We start from the raw sequence: 18,277 nt of genomic DNA on the forward strand, positions 1-18,277 counted from the left end.
GGATATACTTCATACTGTGTTATTTCCCATTTTTAAAAATACATAAACTGTGTCATTGCAAACTTGTACAGTGCCTACAGGTTTGTTTCAAATTCCTTCTAGCAAAAACAGTACAAACAGGGCCTTCACCAGTGCTCATGACTTATGTACGATGTGTGAAAACAGATAGCTTCCCAAGCAAAAACAGATTTGACAACAAGGACAAACGTAACTACTTAGATAATGTAATTGTCATCATAAAACAGTTACTTCTCTTTTATGCGGAGACTAATTCCAGGATAAAAGTCACTTGTGTATTTTGTTCTGTTAATACAGCAAGGTGTTCCATTACTTGAGTCCTTCTGTGATGCAGTGCTTTTTATCTTTGTTGATAATTATGACGCCTTTGTCTTCTATCTGATGGTGGGCATGCCATACTCTTACTGCAGTTTTCAGATATTTTCCATGTTTTGTAGTGAAAAAATTGGTTGCAAGGGAAGCAGAGAAAGAAAATGCAAGGGAATTCTTAGAGATTCTAATTCTGAAGTCTTTATTTCTTACTTTTTTATTATTTACCTTGTCTTTTATTCAAAGTCTCGGTACATTATGAATAGTTGAGCAAGGAAATGACAATATTTATATTTGTTTTGAGCTTCACATCTGGACTAAACGTGGTACAAAACAGTAACAAAAAGATTGATTTTTTTTTTTTTAAGTGTTATTTATACATAGGGCAGTTTTATAAATGAAAGATCACAGTGGAAGATCACAGCCATTTTAAATAGTCATCCTTCTCCAGCACATTGAAGGAGAATCAGAAAATGTGTTATGCCCTTATTTATGAACTACATAGTTACAGTTTAAAATACCTAATTTATAGCTGTAAGTTATACTTGAATTATTGAATGTGTGAGTGCTTCACTGTTTGCCTTGTAAAAACAGATAAGTGAAATGACTATTAAAAATCAATATTGCCTTTGTTTAAGAAAAAATACCTGAATAAATGACAAAAATGAACTGGCTATATTCTTTAATTAGCAACTCTCTTGAATAATATCCTTTATATAAGATTGCGATGAAGATGATGCACGAGTGTCTGCATTGGAATATTCCAAATTTAGCAAAACATACTTGGCATTTGAAAATTACACTTGTAGAAAATGTACTTTCTGTACCATGATAATGGATCAAAGAAGCTTGCATTGAGAATTGCAGGGAATCTCAGTGTAAAATAATACAAAGATACAATATATATATACATAGATATATTTATTTTCTTTCACAGATGCGATGAATGCAGACTCTGTTACCATTTTGGCTGTCTAGACCCTCCCTTGAAAAAGTCTCCAAAGCAAACTGGCTACGGATGGATTTGTCAGGAATGTGACTCTACATCTTCCAAAGTAAGTTGATTCATCCTGTGAAGTAGTTGGAGTTTTAATCATCTCACACCTTTTATTGAAATGCTTTAAATTGATCTGCTTTGAAAAGCAGGTGGTCATAAAATAATGATTTCAGATTCTCTGTAAAACAGGTTAAAAAAAAAAAATGGAATGTATGAAAAATGAAAATAATAAAGAGAATTTTATTATCTGAGTTACATGTTTTCTCTTCATATTACAGTGTTCTCTCTGAGAAAAGAGTGAATAAGTATACTATTTCAGTATAAGTATTGGTGAATAAGTATAACTGTATCAAGATTGGTAATATTACAGGCAAGTGAAAGTACTTTTGGATTAGTATAGTACAAAAACCTCTAAGAACAGAGATAGAATATATACCTTTGTCAGAATTAATGAAGATGGTTTAATTGAATAAATATGTTGATTTTAGTGGGTTTTGTTTGTTTGTTTCTTCCATTAGTGGTAAAAATTGTGAAAGTTCTTAATAGTAAACTAGTGATCGTAAACTAGTAGAAACTGATAATAAAGCTTACAAGAAAACCAGTAAAATACTAAACTATTGGTGAGTACACTTTTATCAAATATAACATTTTAAAGTCAGAATTAAATTTCTGACATAGATTTAGATTGTACCCTTTAGTAGTATAGATGGAAAAAGTACTCTTCTAACTTACTAAAAAATAAAGATGTACGTCTTTGCATTCCTGTACAGAAGTTTCCATAGTACTGGCATTCTCTTCTGTCATCACTGTAACCTGCAAAGAGACTCTATGTACTTAATTTTTAAAACTGGGTTTACTAATTCATCTGGTGCATCAAAGTTTTGTTGGTTTGAGTACAAACCAAAAGGATGCAGTTATGCAGAGGTTCTGTCATAAGTTATGTGTTGGCATATGTGGATGTTGCTCTAAAGAAGCAGATACCAAATGTACAAATATAGTTTTTGACTTGCAACTGGGAGGAAATGGTTCTCAGTTTTGCGTGGTGGGGGAGTTAATTTAATTCTTCTGTAAGGAAATATGAAGACAGCCATCGGGAATTAGCTGTCCACTGCATTTTGGACATCAAGCAGTCTTTCTTGGATACCACTTACATGGAATGGACTTTCCAAGAGTGACTTGAAATTATTGAAGTTTTGTCACCTGCTTAAACTAAAATGGGTCGTTGGTAACGTTAATTAAAATTTCTGTCTCCAATTTCCTTGACTTCTTTTGAGTAAACAAACTCAAAAAAAGCAGAGTTTGTAACTTCTAAATGCTTTTTCTTCTTCAGGAGATTAGAAAGCTATGTACCAGATAATATAAAATACTTTATTGTGTAAATTAAGTATGATTGACATCATTTTAGTGCAGGGCATGCATTAATTTTAAATTGAAAACCACAGTGTTCTGAAGAGTAAACAAAGTTATTGTTAGATTGACAATGTATTTTGTATTATGTTAGTGATACAAATTAAAGCAACAACAACAACAAAAAAAGCTTGTTAGTGTATCTGATTTTCATTCCATAGACTTCTAAATGAGTATATTTAAATAATAAAGTCATTTGCACTTTCAAATTTAAGCAATTCGAATGGTATTTGAATGGAAATGTATTTGAAAGGTGATGAAAAATTGTCTTATGAGGACTCCTTGTGGTTTTCGGTAGCCACATTCACATTGCTTTTTCACAATGCTGTACAGAAAAATTCTCTGAAAAAGCTGCATTTTTCTCTCCCGTTTTAAAGTCTTTTTATTCTATAATGTGTTACATATTCAAACACTTTAGTGTTGAGTTACACTTGTTGCAAACCTTCCTTAAGGCAAACAGCGTTTTAGAAGGTTAGGGCTTTCTTTATGTGCTTCATCATTTTTGCATTCAGTTTTCTATGTGGTTTTCCTACTCTGTTACCTATTGCAATTTGATGAGGCTTTTTCTGCCCCTTACTAGAGGGAGTAGTCCTCGGCTGTGTACTTAGAGATAGGGAGAGAGAAGCTGTAGAGAAGGTTGCTTGTTTGCTGCACTCTGCCTGACCTATGGAGGAATTGCAAGCTTGAGCTCCCAGCAGTTTCAATCTCTCAGTCACTTACTAAATCCAATTTTTGGTATGTCACAGTGTAGTTTCTAGTACGGATTATAGCAGCAAAATAGGATTGAATTTCCAGCTTTTGCCAAGAAGACTATTGTTTAGTTTTCATTTCTTCAGTGTTTTTCATCTGTTGTGATCCAATTTAAATCACTGTTAGTGTATGTTTTAAAATTCTGCAGTGATGTCTTCTGCAGCAGTCCTGGCCCTTGGAAACAACTGGTAAGTAAATTACGCTAATTCAATGAAGAGAGGCAATAGCGCATAGCGTGTCGTGGTTTAATGGATTTTTACTTACAATTACAATTTTTAATTTTATGTGTTTGGGAAGTGCAAAAATGCAAATAATGCATTTTTATTTTCAGGTTTTACTAAACACTTGTTGATGGTCCATAGTGTAAGAGATGTAGTGTAGTGATAATAAACATGCGCTTTACATTGCCATCTATCACAAGTGTGGACGTGCTCCTTCTATTTTGCTCATACAAGTCACAGGACAGCAGTTGTGTCAGTTCTTCCACCAGCATGGAGGATGAATTCCCATATTACCCTTCCTGTCAAACAACAGACAGGCGGAGAAGGGTGTAGGGCATGGGGGCAATGGCTTTTCTGCTGGTAATACTTACTGTCACTTTATAGAATGGGTGAAGCTCACTACTAAAATCTGACAAGCTCTCTCATCTCAAAGGCCTTGTAGATTTTGTTGCATCGCATGAAAGCTGAAGTGAACCTATAGGCTCTCCATTTCTAATACATCATCCATCTGCCTGGTGTGTTATGGAGTGTTTTAAGTATTGTCAGACAGCACTCTAAATCGTAGATAGCATGATAGTTTCAAATACTGATATTCAAAATAAAAATAGAACATTAAAAGTTTAATTTGATACTAACCAATAATACAAATGTAGTTCTTTATTATTATGATGTAACATTCAGTAGAAATTAATGTGGCCTGCCCATGTGTTTATGACGTGATTTAAGGGCTCGTTATGGGGTCTCATTGTTACTAGATATGGAATTTAAGAATCCTTTCTATTGCCTTCCTTTTAAAAAATACTGTTTGAAGTATCTCTTTCAATTTCCAAATTTTGCAAAGTACCAAGGCAGCAAAAAACTTTAAAAATATATCATGCTATTTACAATGACCATAGTCATTGACTTCTTTGGTTTCTATCTGTTCGTATTTGTGTACAATCAATTTTGCAAAAAGCTGCAGAGTGTACATGTCAGGTCATTATTTGAGTGCTGCAAGATCAGCTGCCTTGCTTGTAGACTTCTGTTCAGTTTGCTTTTATTTCATCTTACGGTATTGCGTTTTTTCAGTGAAAATAAATTGTGAGAGTATGTGCATAGAATTTTCATCTAAAACCCTCAGTAAATATTGTCTGGAGCTACAAATCCATGATATACCAAGCCCTGGCAAGTAGTATTTTCTGTACACCTTTCTTGTTGGAAAGCATTTGTAGACACTTTTACTTAGTAGCAAAGCAGCAGCATATCTGGCTTTCAAATCTCTTAATTTGATCAGAAAAAAAAAAAAAAAAAGTAAAATATGTAAATAAAAAGTCAAGCTTTCAGAATGTAGGAAATGCTCAAATTAAGGTTGCATGCAGCACTGCATTCTTCTTCTGGCTGTGCATAAATTTATAGCCGTTAGTAAGTTCACACTGCTATTGTTATTTTTTTCTATAGGACCTCTGCCTTATCCCATTTAGCTTTTGGGGGTCACTGAAAGAGAATTATTTGGGTTGAATGTTAGAAGAAAATACTGTCTTCAGGTTCTGCAAGACATAGAAACAAAAAGGACCATTTCAGGGACAGAAAAAAGAAAGATTTCCTTTATGTATGAAGTAGTTGAGCTGTGACTGGAAGACTGGATTTTACCCTTCTCTCACCCCAAGCTCCTGTGCATGTTAGACCAAATAAGTATTTTTAGATGTTTAGTATTTTTTTTTCTCTCTTCATTTGCTGCTGCTTCACTTGGATCCTTTGGCTTAACGTGCAAAAATGCTGAATTCAGAGTGGCAGTTGGTGGTGGTGTAATCTGGGTTTCCAAGTCATCACAATGAATGATGTGATCTGGATTATTGCAACTGAGTAACAAATTTATTGGAATTTTTAATGATTTAATCCCTGTGCCTTAACTCCCCGGTTGTAAAATGCCATTACTGTGCCCTTATTTTAGACATTTTCCTTAAATTGGGATGAATGGTTTTCTGGAACTGCCTTTTCCTATCCATGGACTACAGGGGCTAAACAATTTAGATTAGCAAAGGGATTAGTCTGAGTGGGATTCTGTTTGCTTGAGTACTCATAGAAGATGATGGAATCAGCGTTACAAGGACAGACTTTATCCAGGCATTTACAAACGTTCAGAACTATACATTTCTAAGAAAGTGGAAATGTTTTTAAAATGGAAAAGCTTTTAAAGCCTTATATATACAAGAAAACACTATTTGAGGATAAAAGGTGAGGTTGGCAGACTGGTAATGTTATATTTGTGCTCCATGTCTTAAATATGTTTTATAGTACTTTTGCAGGAATCACTCAGTGCAAAAGTAGTTATCTTTAAAATATATATTTCAAAAAATACACATTAAAATATTTATTATTAAAGTTCCTTTGTGTTAATTGAAACTTTTTTTTAATTGCATTTTTTTACAAGGGTGACTGCAGTGATTGTAAAGAAGCTGTGACCCAAATTTAGTCAGTGCACCTTCTTGTGAGAACACTACATACAAGAAAATGTTCAGCCACCACGGCAAACATCACTGCACCTGGAAAATGAATACTGCTAACAATTCTGCTAGCTGGTAGAAGGCGAACATAAATTGAATTTTTCTGTTATGCTTTATGCAACAATTTTCAGGCTTAAGTCAATATTACAGAAGGGTGAATTGCATGCTGTAAGTGACCACGTTTGAAAAGGTGGAATCTATTTTCACTTCTAATGGGTGTGGATATTATGACCTGTTTTCCTGTGAGTCAATCAAGGGCGGTACAGTCAAACATTTTTGTATTTGTTCATATATTTTAAAACTTTTTGAGTAGAGTTGAGTTATGCTACATAAATCAGCTTGAGACATGTACTGTCATATGATAAAAGCTATACAAACATATATATTTATATGTATATATATGCTGGAAAATACTCAGTTACATTGTGTCTAAGGCATTGAAGTCCTTGTTTTCACAGATTCGTGAGGAGCCATAAAGCCTTGGACACCACTGAATGAGTGTCATGAAATGAGACAAGAAAAATGTATCCAAATGTTAAGACTGTGTGAATCGTTAGTAGTGCTGTTCTATGAAGTTTGCTAATGCCAAACCTTGTCACAGGAAGAATTTTGACTGTCCAGACAGTCCAAGGAACAACGAAAAGGTCAAATTGCAGTGTAGAGCAGTTCTTATCAGCTGGCTTGTTAATACTGCCAAGTGTGTTCTAGCATTCGCTACCCGGGTATCATATTTAGAAAAATGAATTGGCTCAACCTCTGTTATTTTTTGGCAAATAAATACAAAAGATCTATCTATTGAATAATTTATACCATAAAATGTTCCAAAAATAATCAACCTTGAAATTAACTTAAGATGAAGCTTGATTTATATAGAGAGGATAAGCTCAGGATAGAGTTAGTTGGTATTAAATCCGCAGATGAATCCAAATAATCAGATACACTCAGTTGCCAGAAGATTCTTAAAGTGTATGTAGGAAGCTTAGGTTTTTATAATGAAGGAAAAAAAAGCACTGTGAAATACATTTGGAATGGATGTTTATTTGAATTCTTCTCCACAACAAAATCAGTTCAACCAGTTCCAAACACCCCATGCCACTGGATGCCTCATCTTGGACTTCCAGTGCTTGTGCTTCCTACCGGGTTCAGCTTAACTGTAACCAAAAGGTCTTGTGAAAAATGGGCAATATGCTACATACAGCATTGTCTTTTTCTTAACCTTCTCTGAACAAACCTCCTTTTGAGTGGTTACACAGAGGTCAGTAGATCTAATACCAGCCAGAAATTGATGACATGTGGTTCTTCCAAATACAAAAGAGATTTCTACTTTTTCACTCAGAGGGTGGTGAGGCACAGGGTCCTCGGAGAAGCTGTGGGTGCTCCATCTCTGGAGGTGTTCAAGGCCAGGTTGGATGGGGCCCTTGGCAGCCTTCACTGGTGGGTGGCAGCTCTACCCATAGCAGGGTGGTTGCCACTAAATGGCCCTTTAGGTCCCTTCCAACCTAGGCCTTTTTCATGTATAATTTAAAAGGTTCCTGGTACTAGTGAAGTGCCAAGCTTAGTAACTTGAACCACGCAGTATAGTGATACACTTTTAATGCTTCTAATCTGAATAAACACAATCTACTGTTTAAGCATTTAAAACTCTACTTTAGATACGGTTTAGTTTTGGTAAAATAAATATTATCTAGCATAAAGTAATGATTTAGGAAAGAAAATCTCGTCACTGGGCAGCTGTTAGAAACACCGCTGCTCCCCCTTACCTTTTTTAGGTTATGCTTCTAACAAAATCTGCTTACAATTATGGCTTATCTGGGAAATAGCTTTTCTACTGAATTATGGCTTACACTTCCTAAGCCATGACAAAATGAATTTACAGCCTAAGTCGCTTACTACCACTCTACTGAGTGGCAAGGAGTCTAAGCTGGGACCTATCTGCAATTGGTAAAATCCAAAAAGCAGCTAGCATTGTGTCTATAAAGCCACTAAACCTAGTTTTATGCTAACTCATCATAAGAGAATTAAAGAAAAAAAAGTGAGAATACATTTTCAACACTGAGCAGCACCTCAGCATAAGAAGGTTTTACAACTGCTCTCTGGTGTGCATGCTTTCAAAGTACATGAGAAGGCTGATGGAAGAGTACTGACTGACAAAGGCAGGAGGGATTCTTCTTGTTATTTTATTGTTTGTGCTTTTGAAAAATAATCTCAAGATATCTACAGCTGTTGAGCAGCATTGTGATTGTGTGACTGTAACTGAAGGTAATACACAGAAATGTAAACAATGTGGAGATAGCAGTTTTAATCCAGGTTTGCTCAGTTTTACATTCCTTTCTAAATGAAGTAAGAGAAGGAAAATAGAAGCTTGTGAAAGTCATCAAATTTTAGCTGCCAAAAGATTTTAAGTTAACTTACTGTCGTATTCAAAAAATAATGACAGAGCCTTTAAAGTATTTATAGGGGCTTTGTACTGACAATGGTGTCATCAACAGATTTACCAATAAATTGTAATTGACCATTGCTATTCTGTTAACAAGCCAGTCGAAGATTGCTTAAATTTTTGGCTTTGATGACAAGATGCCAGGAGGGCTGTAGTAAAAGCATATGCAGTGTACATAATATTTTATAATTTGAATGTTCATTCAAGAATTGTAGACTGTCAACAGAAAATAGCAAAGGGTGTGTACTTCACAATTACAAAACAGAGAAAAGGAATCCTGGATTACGATGACATCCCCATCCACTCTAATTTTGCCAAGTAGAGTTCTGTTGCTGCTGAAAGCCTTTTATGTATATTTCTTACCTTATGTCTTACACAGAATTAGAAAGTATGTAATTAGAGAAGAATTATGTATCTTGATTCCTCACAACTAGTTTCAACTTTATTACCCTGAAAATTAACTTAGCACCTGTAATCAAATCCTGTATGTTAGAGGAAGAATTAGATCTTTAATTGTTAGGCTCTGGATAGGATCTGAACATTGTATTGTAGTTTCCTAATTGCCTACTCATGTTTACTCTCAAGACTGATTTTATTTTAAAGGCTTTCAAAGAAGTGCAGCCATGTATGCCACTTTAAGTAACGTGTCACTCATCAGTATAAATCACTAATACTGCCAGTACGAAATCCAGTCATATTGAATCAGGAGAGAGAAAGGAGATGGGAGTGAAGGGGGGGGTAAACACACAAAAAAAAACTACCAAAAAAATGCCATTTTATGAAGTGCTAAGCAAGTAATGAATTTTAGCAGAGTCAAGATTTGCTTTTTGTGGTAGTGTTAGATAGTGGTTGTGAGGTTGTTGCCATTCTCAAATAGAGATTCTTGTAGTGCCAGCCACATTTAATCACATTTTGCAGAAGACAGCTGGGCATTTCTGATTTGTGCTGTGTCAGCCTCTTTCTGTGCTAAGGAGTGCCTCACCACTTGAATTTTAGCATTCTGTAGCAGAAAAGTTCCTTCTTCTTAAAATTGGCTCAGCAAATAGCTTGTGTGGGAATATAACCGCAAGAGCATTATAATTAGCTCTACCAAGAAAGTGCACAAATACTATGTGGGATTTTAAGGTAGCTTTTCAAAAGATTTTCACAAAACCTTTAAAATGCATACTGCATTGATAAGTTCTGGCAGCAATTAAGTTTATCTTGGATTTTGTAAATGTGTCTTTGGTAACAGTTGAAAATTATTATCTGGTTCAGTGGTTTGAAACACCTTTGAGCATGTTTGAGAAGTCTTAAGTGTATTTCAACTGCATTGAACTGTACCAGAGGAAAAAATATATTTATACCAATGGAAAGCCTTGGAATCTGTAGATATCAAGGTTTCTTCTAGCTCCTAGTCTCTTGAAGACTGACAGGCAGATGGTATCATTCCAAAAGTGGTATAAATAGCCACAGAAAAGAAGCGTCAAAAAGGAAATAACATGATAACTCAGTATTTATGGAAGGCTCAGAAGTGTGCTTAGAGTGAGTTAATCACACTGCAGGTTTATTTTTGGAATTAGAAGGGCATCAGCAGATTGATACAGTAATTGACATAATGGATGTTAAATGTGTAACCAGTCCTGTGCAATAAATAAGGATACATACCAGATATTAATGTTTGCAGGTATATTATGTATTGAGTGAATATTCATTTTGCCCTCTTGTTTTCTGCAAGTACATAATATCAATGTCTCCACTGCTTGCTTAGGATGAAATTTTTGCAAAAAACAGAGCAACTTCAGAGCAAAAAGATATTCTAAATAGCTCTCCTTATTGCCCGTGGTAAGGAACATTTTGAAGGTTTTTACAAAAATCATCAGTATCACCCACATTTAAAAGCTAGTTATGAGAAAATTAAAACAAAACAAAAAGAACATTTGAGATATGGGAGATGTGATTTACTAATCTGTCATAATCTCTCACTGGAATGACTTACAGACCTATTGTTTGTGCTTTCAGGGTACAGGAAAGGCAGAACCTGTGGGAAGCTCCTTGATACAAAACAGTATTCAGAATACAAGTTGTCTCTTTCCTCGGTTAATATAGTTAATATACCTTGAGCCATTTTACGTAGTGAATCCGTTTTTTTCCATGCAAAGAAATCTGCCTCAGCTCAAGAACAGTGAATTAAATAATCTCTAGATAAATATGGTTTCGAACTCTGCCAAGCAGAAGAGGAAAGTCATCTTGGGTCCACATAGTGATTATTGAATGAATGACCAGTGAATTTAGGGAAGCAATCAAGCCTTTTCTGCAACTAAGTTATTAAAGGTATAAATGTGTCTGTCTCTTTTTATTACTTGGGAAAAAATAAAGAAGGGTTTAGACCGCACAGAGCTTTCAGTGTAGTGAATCTCAGGAGAAGGAAGGAAACCTAATATTCCAGGGTTAACAAGATTAAAGATGGCTTTTAAGATAAATTGGCTTTTCTTCTGAACTTTTGCTATTAGTAGATTCTGGTGGTTCTGCATACTGGTGAGCTCATTTTAGCATCTTAATCACAGGTATCTTAGTTTCCATTTATCTTACCATTTTGGTTAAAATCAGGAATGCATTTTTGAAGCAAATCATCCAGTTGCCGCCAGTTGCAATGCTCTGGTTTGCATTACAGTGCAGTCTGAAGAGCATGCAAACTGGGTTCTTTTCAGGGGACGCTAAAACTGGAGATGGACATGCAGACTGTATGGCCAAAGCAATGATGTTCTGAAACGTGTACAACACGTTTGGCTGATCCTCAGCACAAGGACTGTTCCTTATGCATCACAATAGCTGCCAGTGATGGTGCATCTTGGCTCTCTATGTGTATTGTATTGGGATTTGCTTGTGTAATTGTCTTCAACCTTTTTTGATCTTTTGATCATTGTGGTAGCAATGTTAATGGGAGGATGGTTGGACTAGATGACCTTGTAGGTCCTTCCCAACCTTGTGATTCTATGATTTTATGATTCTTTTGATGAGACTTGTCAATACTTTAATTTCAAAATATATTAACTTCAGAATGTTGTTTGAAAATGCATTACTTGAATATTCTAGTGCCTCTTTGTGCTTTCAGCTTGCTTACTTATTGGGAAAGGAGGATTTGGAAAGCCCTGTTCTTTCATCTAGTTGGGGCTTATTGTTCATTATTTCTGATAGTTGTGTTGCGTTTCGTTAGTTGTTGAAAGTGGACTACATCAAAGCCCAAAATTTGTTTCATGAAACATAGCTTTGTTTTGAATTCATCAGTTCTGCAATCCTACTCAAGAATTTCCTCTGTGCTCCACTGCCCACAATAATGTATGTCAGGCATATTTAATTTGTTCCATCATGTGCTTTCTGTAGTCTTGTTCGTATTCATCAGGGTGGTGTGTGCCACCTTCTCCGGGTTGTGCTGATGCTGCCCTTGTAGTCCTAGCTGATTCAGGAGGGGCTGTGTCAGCACTTAGGAAGCACGTTTGCATTTTAGAACATTCTCTCTCATACAAAGCCTGGGATCTGGCTGATGTTTATCCTCAGAGTAGAAGGATAAATACTTTTATGTTTGATATATACGTTTCATGGAGATGTGAAGAAGCAACATCAAAAGAGAGTAATTTAGGCATGAAATGACTATTAAAATCACTCTTACATTTGCTGTATCAAAGGTATTTGTGTTTTAGTTTCGTTGACTACAAAAGCTATTCCATTCCCATTTTAATAAGAGATTTTGTGGAACTGCATATCAGTAGTCTCAAGGTAGAAAGTCTAAAATTTAATACACATATATTCTGTTCAGTTATTACATTATATAATTTGCATGTTTGTGTAAGCACTGTGTGCATAATGTTTTTAGCTAAAACAACCTGGTCTTCAATGTTACTTAAGGAAGTATATTGAAGAGGGTCTTGGTGTGTGTTTTTTAATACAGATTAGAAACAAAACAAAAGATTTCTGTTTTAAAAAGATAAAAAGAGGAAAATATGCCCCCTAAAAATAAGGTGTCAGATCTATATTTTGAGCTAATTTAGCCTCATCATTCCATATATCATTCTTGGTGTTCTTAATTAGAGAAGAATGAGGAATTTCCAGGCCTTTTTGAGGATGCCTTCAAGCAGCAGCAGTGGGTTTGACCTTTCAATTCCTGCAGGCTCAGCAGAAGATGGCTGATTAATGTCACCTCTGAAACTGGGCTGCTCCTTCCCATTTGAGTACACAGCCCATTGTCAGAGTGGCTTAGTCTGACAGAACAAAACATCCCTATGTTTGCATTATTAAGAGTATGTATTTTCATTAGTAGCTTAAACTTACCTGGAAGTATTCTTGAGTTGCTGCACTTGCTCAACAGCATGAATGAATAACTTAGGGGCATGTGCAAAATGAGATTCATAACACAATTGTTTGAAGTTTGTTAAAGGATACTGGGAGATTTTTTTGTCTTCTTTTTTTTTTCTTTTTTTTTTTTTTTTTTTTTTTTTAACAGCACATTTTATAGAGATCTTAAAAGGGGGACATAAGAAACATTTTTGTATACATGATCAAACAGAGATGGATTAATTTCTTTTAAAATATTTCATAGCCTTGAAGAAATGTTTTTGTTCTCTGCCTTACCAGTTGTAAGTAAATGATGATACTTTTTGGGATGGGGTCCAGAAAGGGAGAGGGACAGAAGCAGGTTGGAGGAAATTAATGCCACTGCAAGAGAAGCCCTTGACACAGAAGGGGAAATATGAGCACGCACACATTCTTAGGAATATGGAAGCTCATGGAGGAATGCACAAAAAGCCTCTCAGAGGAGAGCAGAACATGTTAAAAACTTGGACTGTGGTAAAGAGGGCACATAGAGCCTTCCCCCAGAGCAGGATAGAGAAGTTATGAAGCACTGAACCATAGGCAGATAAGTGGGTGCCATATGAGGAAAGTTCAGGGAGCTATAAAACATACGTAGTGAACTCAGACTGCAAAATGATGTACTATGCAGTCTCTTTATTTATTTCCTCTTATTACTGGGGAAAAAAAATCTCAAAGTGGGGAGATATGAAAACTGATTCTGATTTGTTAAGTAGCCTTTGACAATTTTGCAATGCTTTTGGCACTCGCACATTTTAACATTGCTCTGTTTTGCATTATGTTGGGAAAATCTGGACTTCAAGGAGTTGAAAAGCAAGAATCAGTGCTGATGAAGATTTAAGAAGCTAAATAAATATTACTTTAAGGACATCTCAAAGGAAAAAAAAGCCCTGTGAATGTGCTGACCCTATCTTGAGAATTAAGTTAGATGGTACAATTTAAAGCTTTGTTCCGACATCTGACAGACACACTCTGCATGCTGATGCACAGTTTTGAAGATTGTGTGCTTGAAAGAAAGTCTTTTCTGAGCTACGTTCTATTTTTGTTCGAATAAAGCAGCTGGGTTTTTTGGTTTTTTTTTTGAGCAGAAATCTTCTCAAGTGCTCAGTCTTGTGGTTTGAGCAGAGTGTGAGCCACGCATTAGGAGCAAACTTCTGTCTGCTTTCCCTCTGAATGATGGAGTGGGGTAAAGCAAACTGCTTAGGCCACAAATCGTGTGAGTGGGTAGCTTGGCCTGAGGGGTGGGAGTAAGTTTGCTGCTGTACCTTACTGCACAGCTAACAGCACTGTGTTCCTAATAACTTGTACAAGCCTGTATCCTGAATCATTGTGAGAAAAAATTACATAACAGGATAGAAGGATAGTGGTGTGTAGAAGAAAGGCAAAGTACGGAGTTATTCTTATATGCAACAATAATAGTGTTGTATATCAGTCTGACCGTTACATTAATAGCCTGCAAAAAGGTATTAACGTAAAATCTGTTGCTCTGGTACACCAGATAATTACCACATTGTATGAGATGAGACATAGGGGATATAGCACAGGAAAGATAAATGTTGCCTTTTTCCTTTTATTGAAGAAATTCTAAAACTTTGCAATCATGCAAAAAGATGCTTATATCATTACATTTGCCAGCAGCTTGAGCCACAGTATATCTGTGATCAGTGTCTTTAGACCATGACAATAGCAAGAAAGGCGTACTTCTTTGCATTATATACAAGATATAAGATTAGTGTCACAAACCTACATTTCAGTGGTTAATTCTATTTTTTACGTATTTTTAGAAATTACAGCACTTTAACAATTGATTTCTTTAACACTGTTCGGAGGGTCCGGGGTCATAAAAAGCAGGTGTTGAAAGACAGCTTTCCATTAATGGGAGAGTAAAAGGGAAATATAAAAATGTGGGAGAGTTTGATTTTAAAAGGGAAGGATTCATTCCACAGAGAAGTGGGATTACTACGCTGACTTAATGCAGATGTGGAAAATGTGTTGATTAAAAAGTGAATGTGAATTCAGATTCCAGAGGTGAGTGGTGATACCTTCAGATGATTAAATGTTCCACCCATAGCTGTTTCTATTTGCATAAGATAAACCTGGAAGAATGAATATGAAAAACATTACTTTGAGAGTGCTGTTTCTATCTTTAAATATATGTAGATTGTTTTTTTTTTCTACATTTGAAGAACACATCCTGAGCAAACATATGACCCTGTTTCCTGTCATAATTTGTTCACACAGTTTTCATAAAATTCTAGTGATAGTAACATCTTTATTTTAAACAGCTGTGAAGGGGATTCACCCTTTGACAGCTGGAAATGTGGGCACATTTTGAAGATGCAAGCTTGCTTTTGACAATGCTGTAGTTTATAGAAAGTTAGAAGGATAATAAATGGAAGCAGATTGGTATTTAGTGCAAATGTAACTTCATTAGGTCTTCTGTATTGCACACTTTGATAAAAAATAGCGTGAGGCTAAAGTATGAAATGAAGGTTCTATGTTAGGAAAACTGAGAATTATAAATGATATTTCTTTTGTTTCTGCCTTTAAAGAGGGCAGCAGTTCCAAATTGAGGTTTGTTACCTGAACTGAAGCAGTTGCTGAGCCATCTGCTGAGAGCCTTGTGTTATCAGTGTGCAGACAAAGGAGTCATCATCCTTTCACAAGAGAGGGAAGAAGCAGCTGAGAACAAGCACGGGAGTGCACCGAGGGCTAGCAGCCTGTGTAAAGGCTGCAGCTGTAATTTCATGTCTTTGAAGAGGGCAGAGGAAGAGAGGAAATGGTCAGATGTGAAACAAAATCAGCACGAGGAAAGTGTCAAAAGGGGAATAAGAGGAAATTTTACAGATACAGATCGTGGGTTTTTAAAGCCTGTATTCTTACCTCATTAACCATTGCTGGGTAGAATGCTGGCAATGACAAAGTGATTGATCTTGCGTGTGTAAGGAGATTAAGATAAGCTCTGTTCCTGCCGGGGCTTCACTTTGCCCATGAACTGTGGAGAATTACAGATACCTTGTATTCACTAGATTTTGCCATATCCTACCTGAGATATCAGAAAGACCTTCAAAGTGAGAACGTAGGGAGTAAGAGAGAGCAGGGAATGATGGGAGCATCCGAGATCGTCTCCTGCAGGGCTTCTCAGGTACCCTGCTCTGATCCAGTCAGGCATTTCCCACATCTCACTGAATGCAGTGTTCCCCGAGCCTCACAGCACCATGGCACTTGAACAAACATAAACTCATCTCTTCCCATAGTCCTTCAGCCTTAAGAAGCCGGTTTCATGTTTTGGAAAGAGGGGGCAAATATTTCTACTTTGCTGCTGTTAAAAGTCTTTGTTAGTAACTTTAGCCTTCAATTCATTACTGCAGTCATGTTCTCAGAGCCTGGTGTAAGAGATAAACCCTTTGCAAATGAAGACAGCATCCATTTTCTTTCAACCTCAGGCCACACAGAATTGATTGGGGTAATAAAATGACAGTACCATGTAATATACTGACGGTTCTTTAATTTGAAAACTGGTTCCAGGCTGATTCAAAGCTTGTTTAAAGCTAATTTATGGCTTGTGTAATTTTCAACTGGACCAAGGTAAAGGATGATACATGAAAACTGATGCAGAGTTAATATATTCAAACCTGACAGCTTGAAATTATCTATAAAAGGTTTGGGTGCTCGTTTGTTCATTTGGATTCTTTTTTTTGTTTTTGTTTTGTTTTAAATTAGCAACAGCAGACTAGCTGAAGCTCAGCTGGTATAAATACCATCTTAAGATGATGTTTTTCCATCATCTCTTTTTGAATGCAACTTCTCATGCTTTCGAGCAGTCTTTTAAGCATGTTTTTTTATACATCAGTTCATCATTCTCTTCAAAATCAGAGGCTGCATAGACCTTCTGTTTTATACATTTTGACATCTGTTGTGTCTCTAACATAAATGGGTAAACAGTTACAGTATTTTGTTTCCATAATATTTATAATGAATACAGCCTTGGCAGTGTACGTGCCTGTAAATACGTGTGTGTATATATGGAACATACATATACAATGCATATGTGTAATTATGTATGTATTGTGTATTTAATATCTGTTCTTTTAAAGAAAAAAGTTTTAAAAGTCCTCAAATTAGAACTTGAAAAACAAACAGAAAACCCAACATCAGTATAGCATAAAATGTAAATATTTTCCTCTGAAATCTATCACTTTTATGTAGCTCACAAATGAAATCCCCATCTGCTCTGTATGCACTATTGATTTTTCAGTGTATTATATCACTGCTAATTCTGCACAGCAAAGGACAGAAACTAAGATAACGATGTTTACTTCCATTTCAGTGGATGCAAATAGCATACACTCCAAACAGGATGAAAAGGAGAAAAAAAAAATAAAAATGGAGTATTCTGAGGAAATTTCATTAGAGTTGGATAAACCTTCGATTTTTCACCTCCTACCTTTGATCTCTACTGACCTGAATTAAAATAATAAAGTGCTGAAGGTCCAAATTGTATCTTAAAGTATATGAATATTTAGATTATATGAAAACAGACACAGGTCCAAGCAGATTTGCCTTTCTTGTATAAACAGTAGAATGTCTGGTGTGGTACTTGTGCTGTTTTTACATCTTTGAACAGTCATGTCATTTGTGACTATATTTGAAGCTTACAAATAAACAAGAGGTGTGGTTGACATGTTTTTCATGATACAAAGCCTTGAGAAAAGAAAGAAGTGGCATTTTTGCAGCCAATCTGTATATTGTGGTATAAATAATAGGAAGAAGACAAGAAACTGATTTTAGTTTTTAAGCACATTTTTCATTTTATACTTCTTCAGTAAAATAATTGTTTGGTGTCAGTGAAACAGATGATGTTCCTTTCCCTCAGAAAAGTAAACAGTGCTAATACTTTCTCAGATGGTTTTATTTATCCAAGTGTAAGTCAGAGTGCTAGAAGTGGTTAGTAGAGGTATTGCTTATTTGGCTGTGTACTCATAATGCAATGAGAAGAAGCTTTGTGAAGGTTCTCAATTGCACTTTGTGGCATTTTTGTCACGTTACCTTACACAAATAGATCACACTTCACTTACTGAAAATGTTTATTTCTAAAACCTGTATTACCCATGTTGCTTAAGTACTTCATAACAACATAGATTGCCTTTCATATAGATGTTTAGGCTTTGAATATTTTTCCTAAGACGTGGCAACAGAAAGAGATGGCAAAACTGATGTAACTGTACAAGGAGAATCATTTTCTTTTATTGCTTTTTGTATAACAAAGTAAATTTGATTTCTGTCCATAACCTTAAAAATGGAATAC

The 18,277-nt window shown here is 35.6% G+C and overlaps 1 protein-coding gene across 4 annotated transcripts in view; it reads left to right on the forward strand.

Annotated features, from left to right (window-relative positions):
• PHF14 (PHD finger protein 14) overlaps positions 1-18,277 on the forward strand; it is a 170,403-nt gene that overhangs the window by 96,093 nt on the left and 56,033 nt on the right. For all 4 annotated transcript variants that reach the window (XM_015853575.2, XM_015853571.2, XM_015853573.2 and 1 more), the window contains exon 17: positions 1,265-1,382. In XM_015853575.2, the coding sequence (XP_015709061.1) occupies positions 1,265-1,382 (118 nt within the window). The remainder of the gene's footprint in view (positions 1-1,264; positions 1,383-18,277) is intronic.

Source organism: Coturnix japonica, chromosome 2 (genome assembly GCF_001577835.2).
Source record: "Coturnix japonica isolate 7356 chromosome 2, Coturnix japonica 2.1, whole genome shotgun sequence".
Taxonomy (NCBI): Eukaryota; Metazoa; Chordata; class Aves; order Galliformes; family Phasianidae; genus Coturnix; species Coturnix japonica.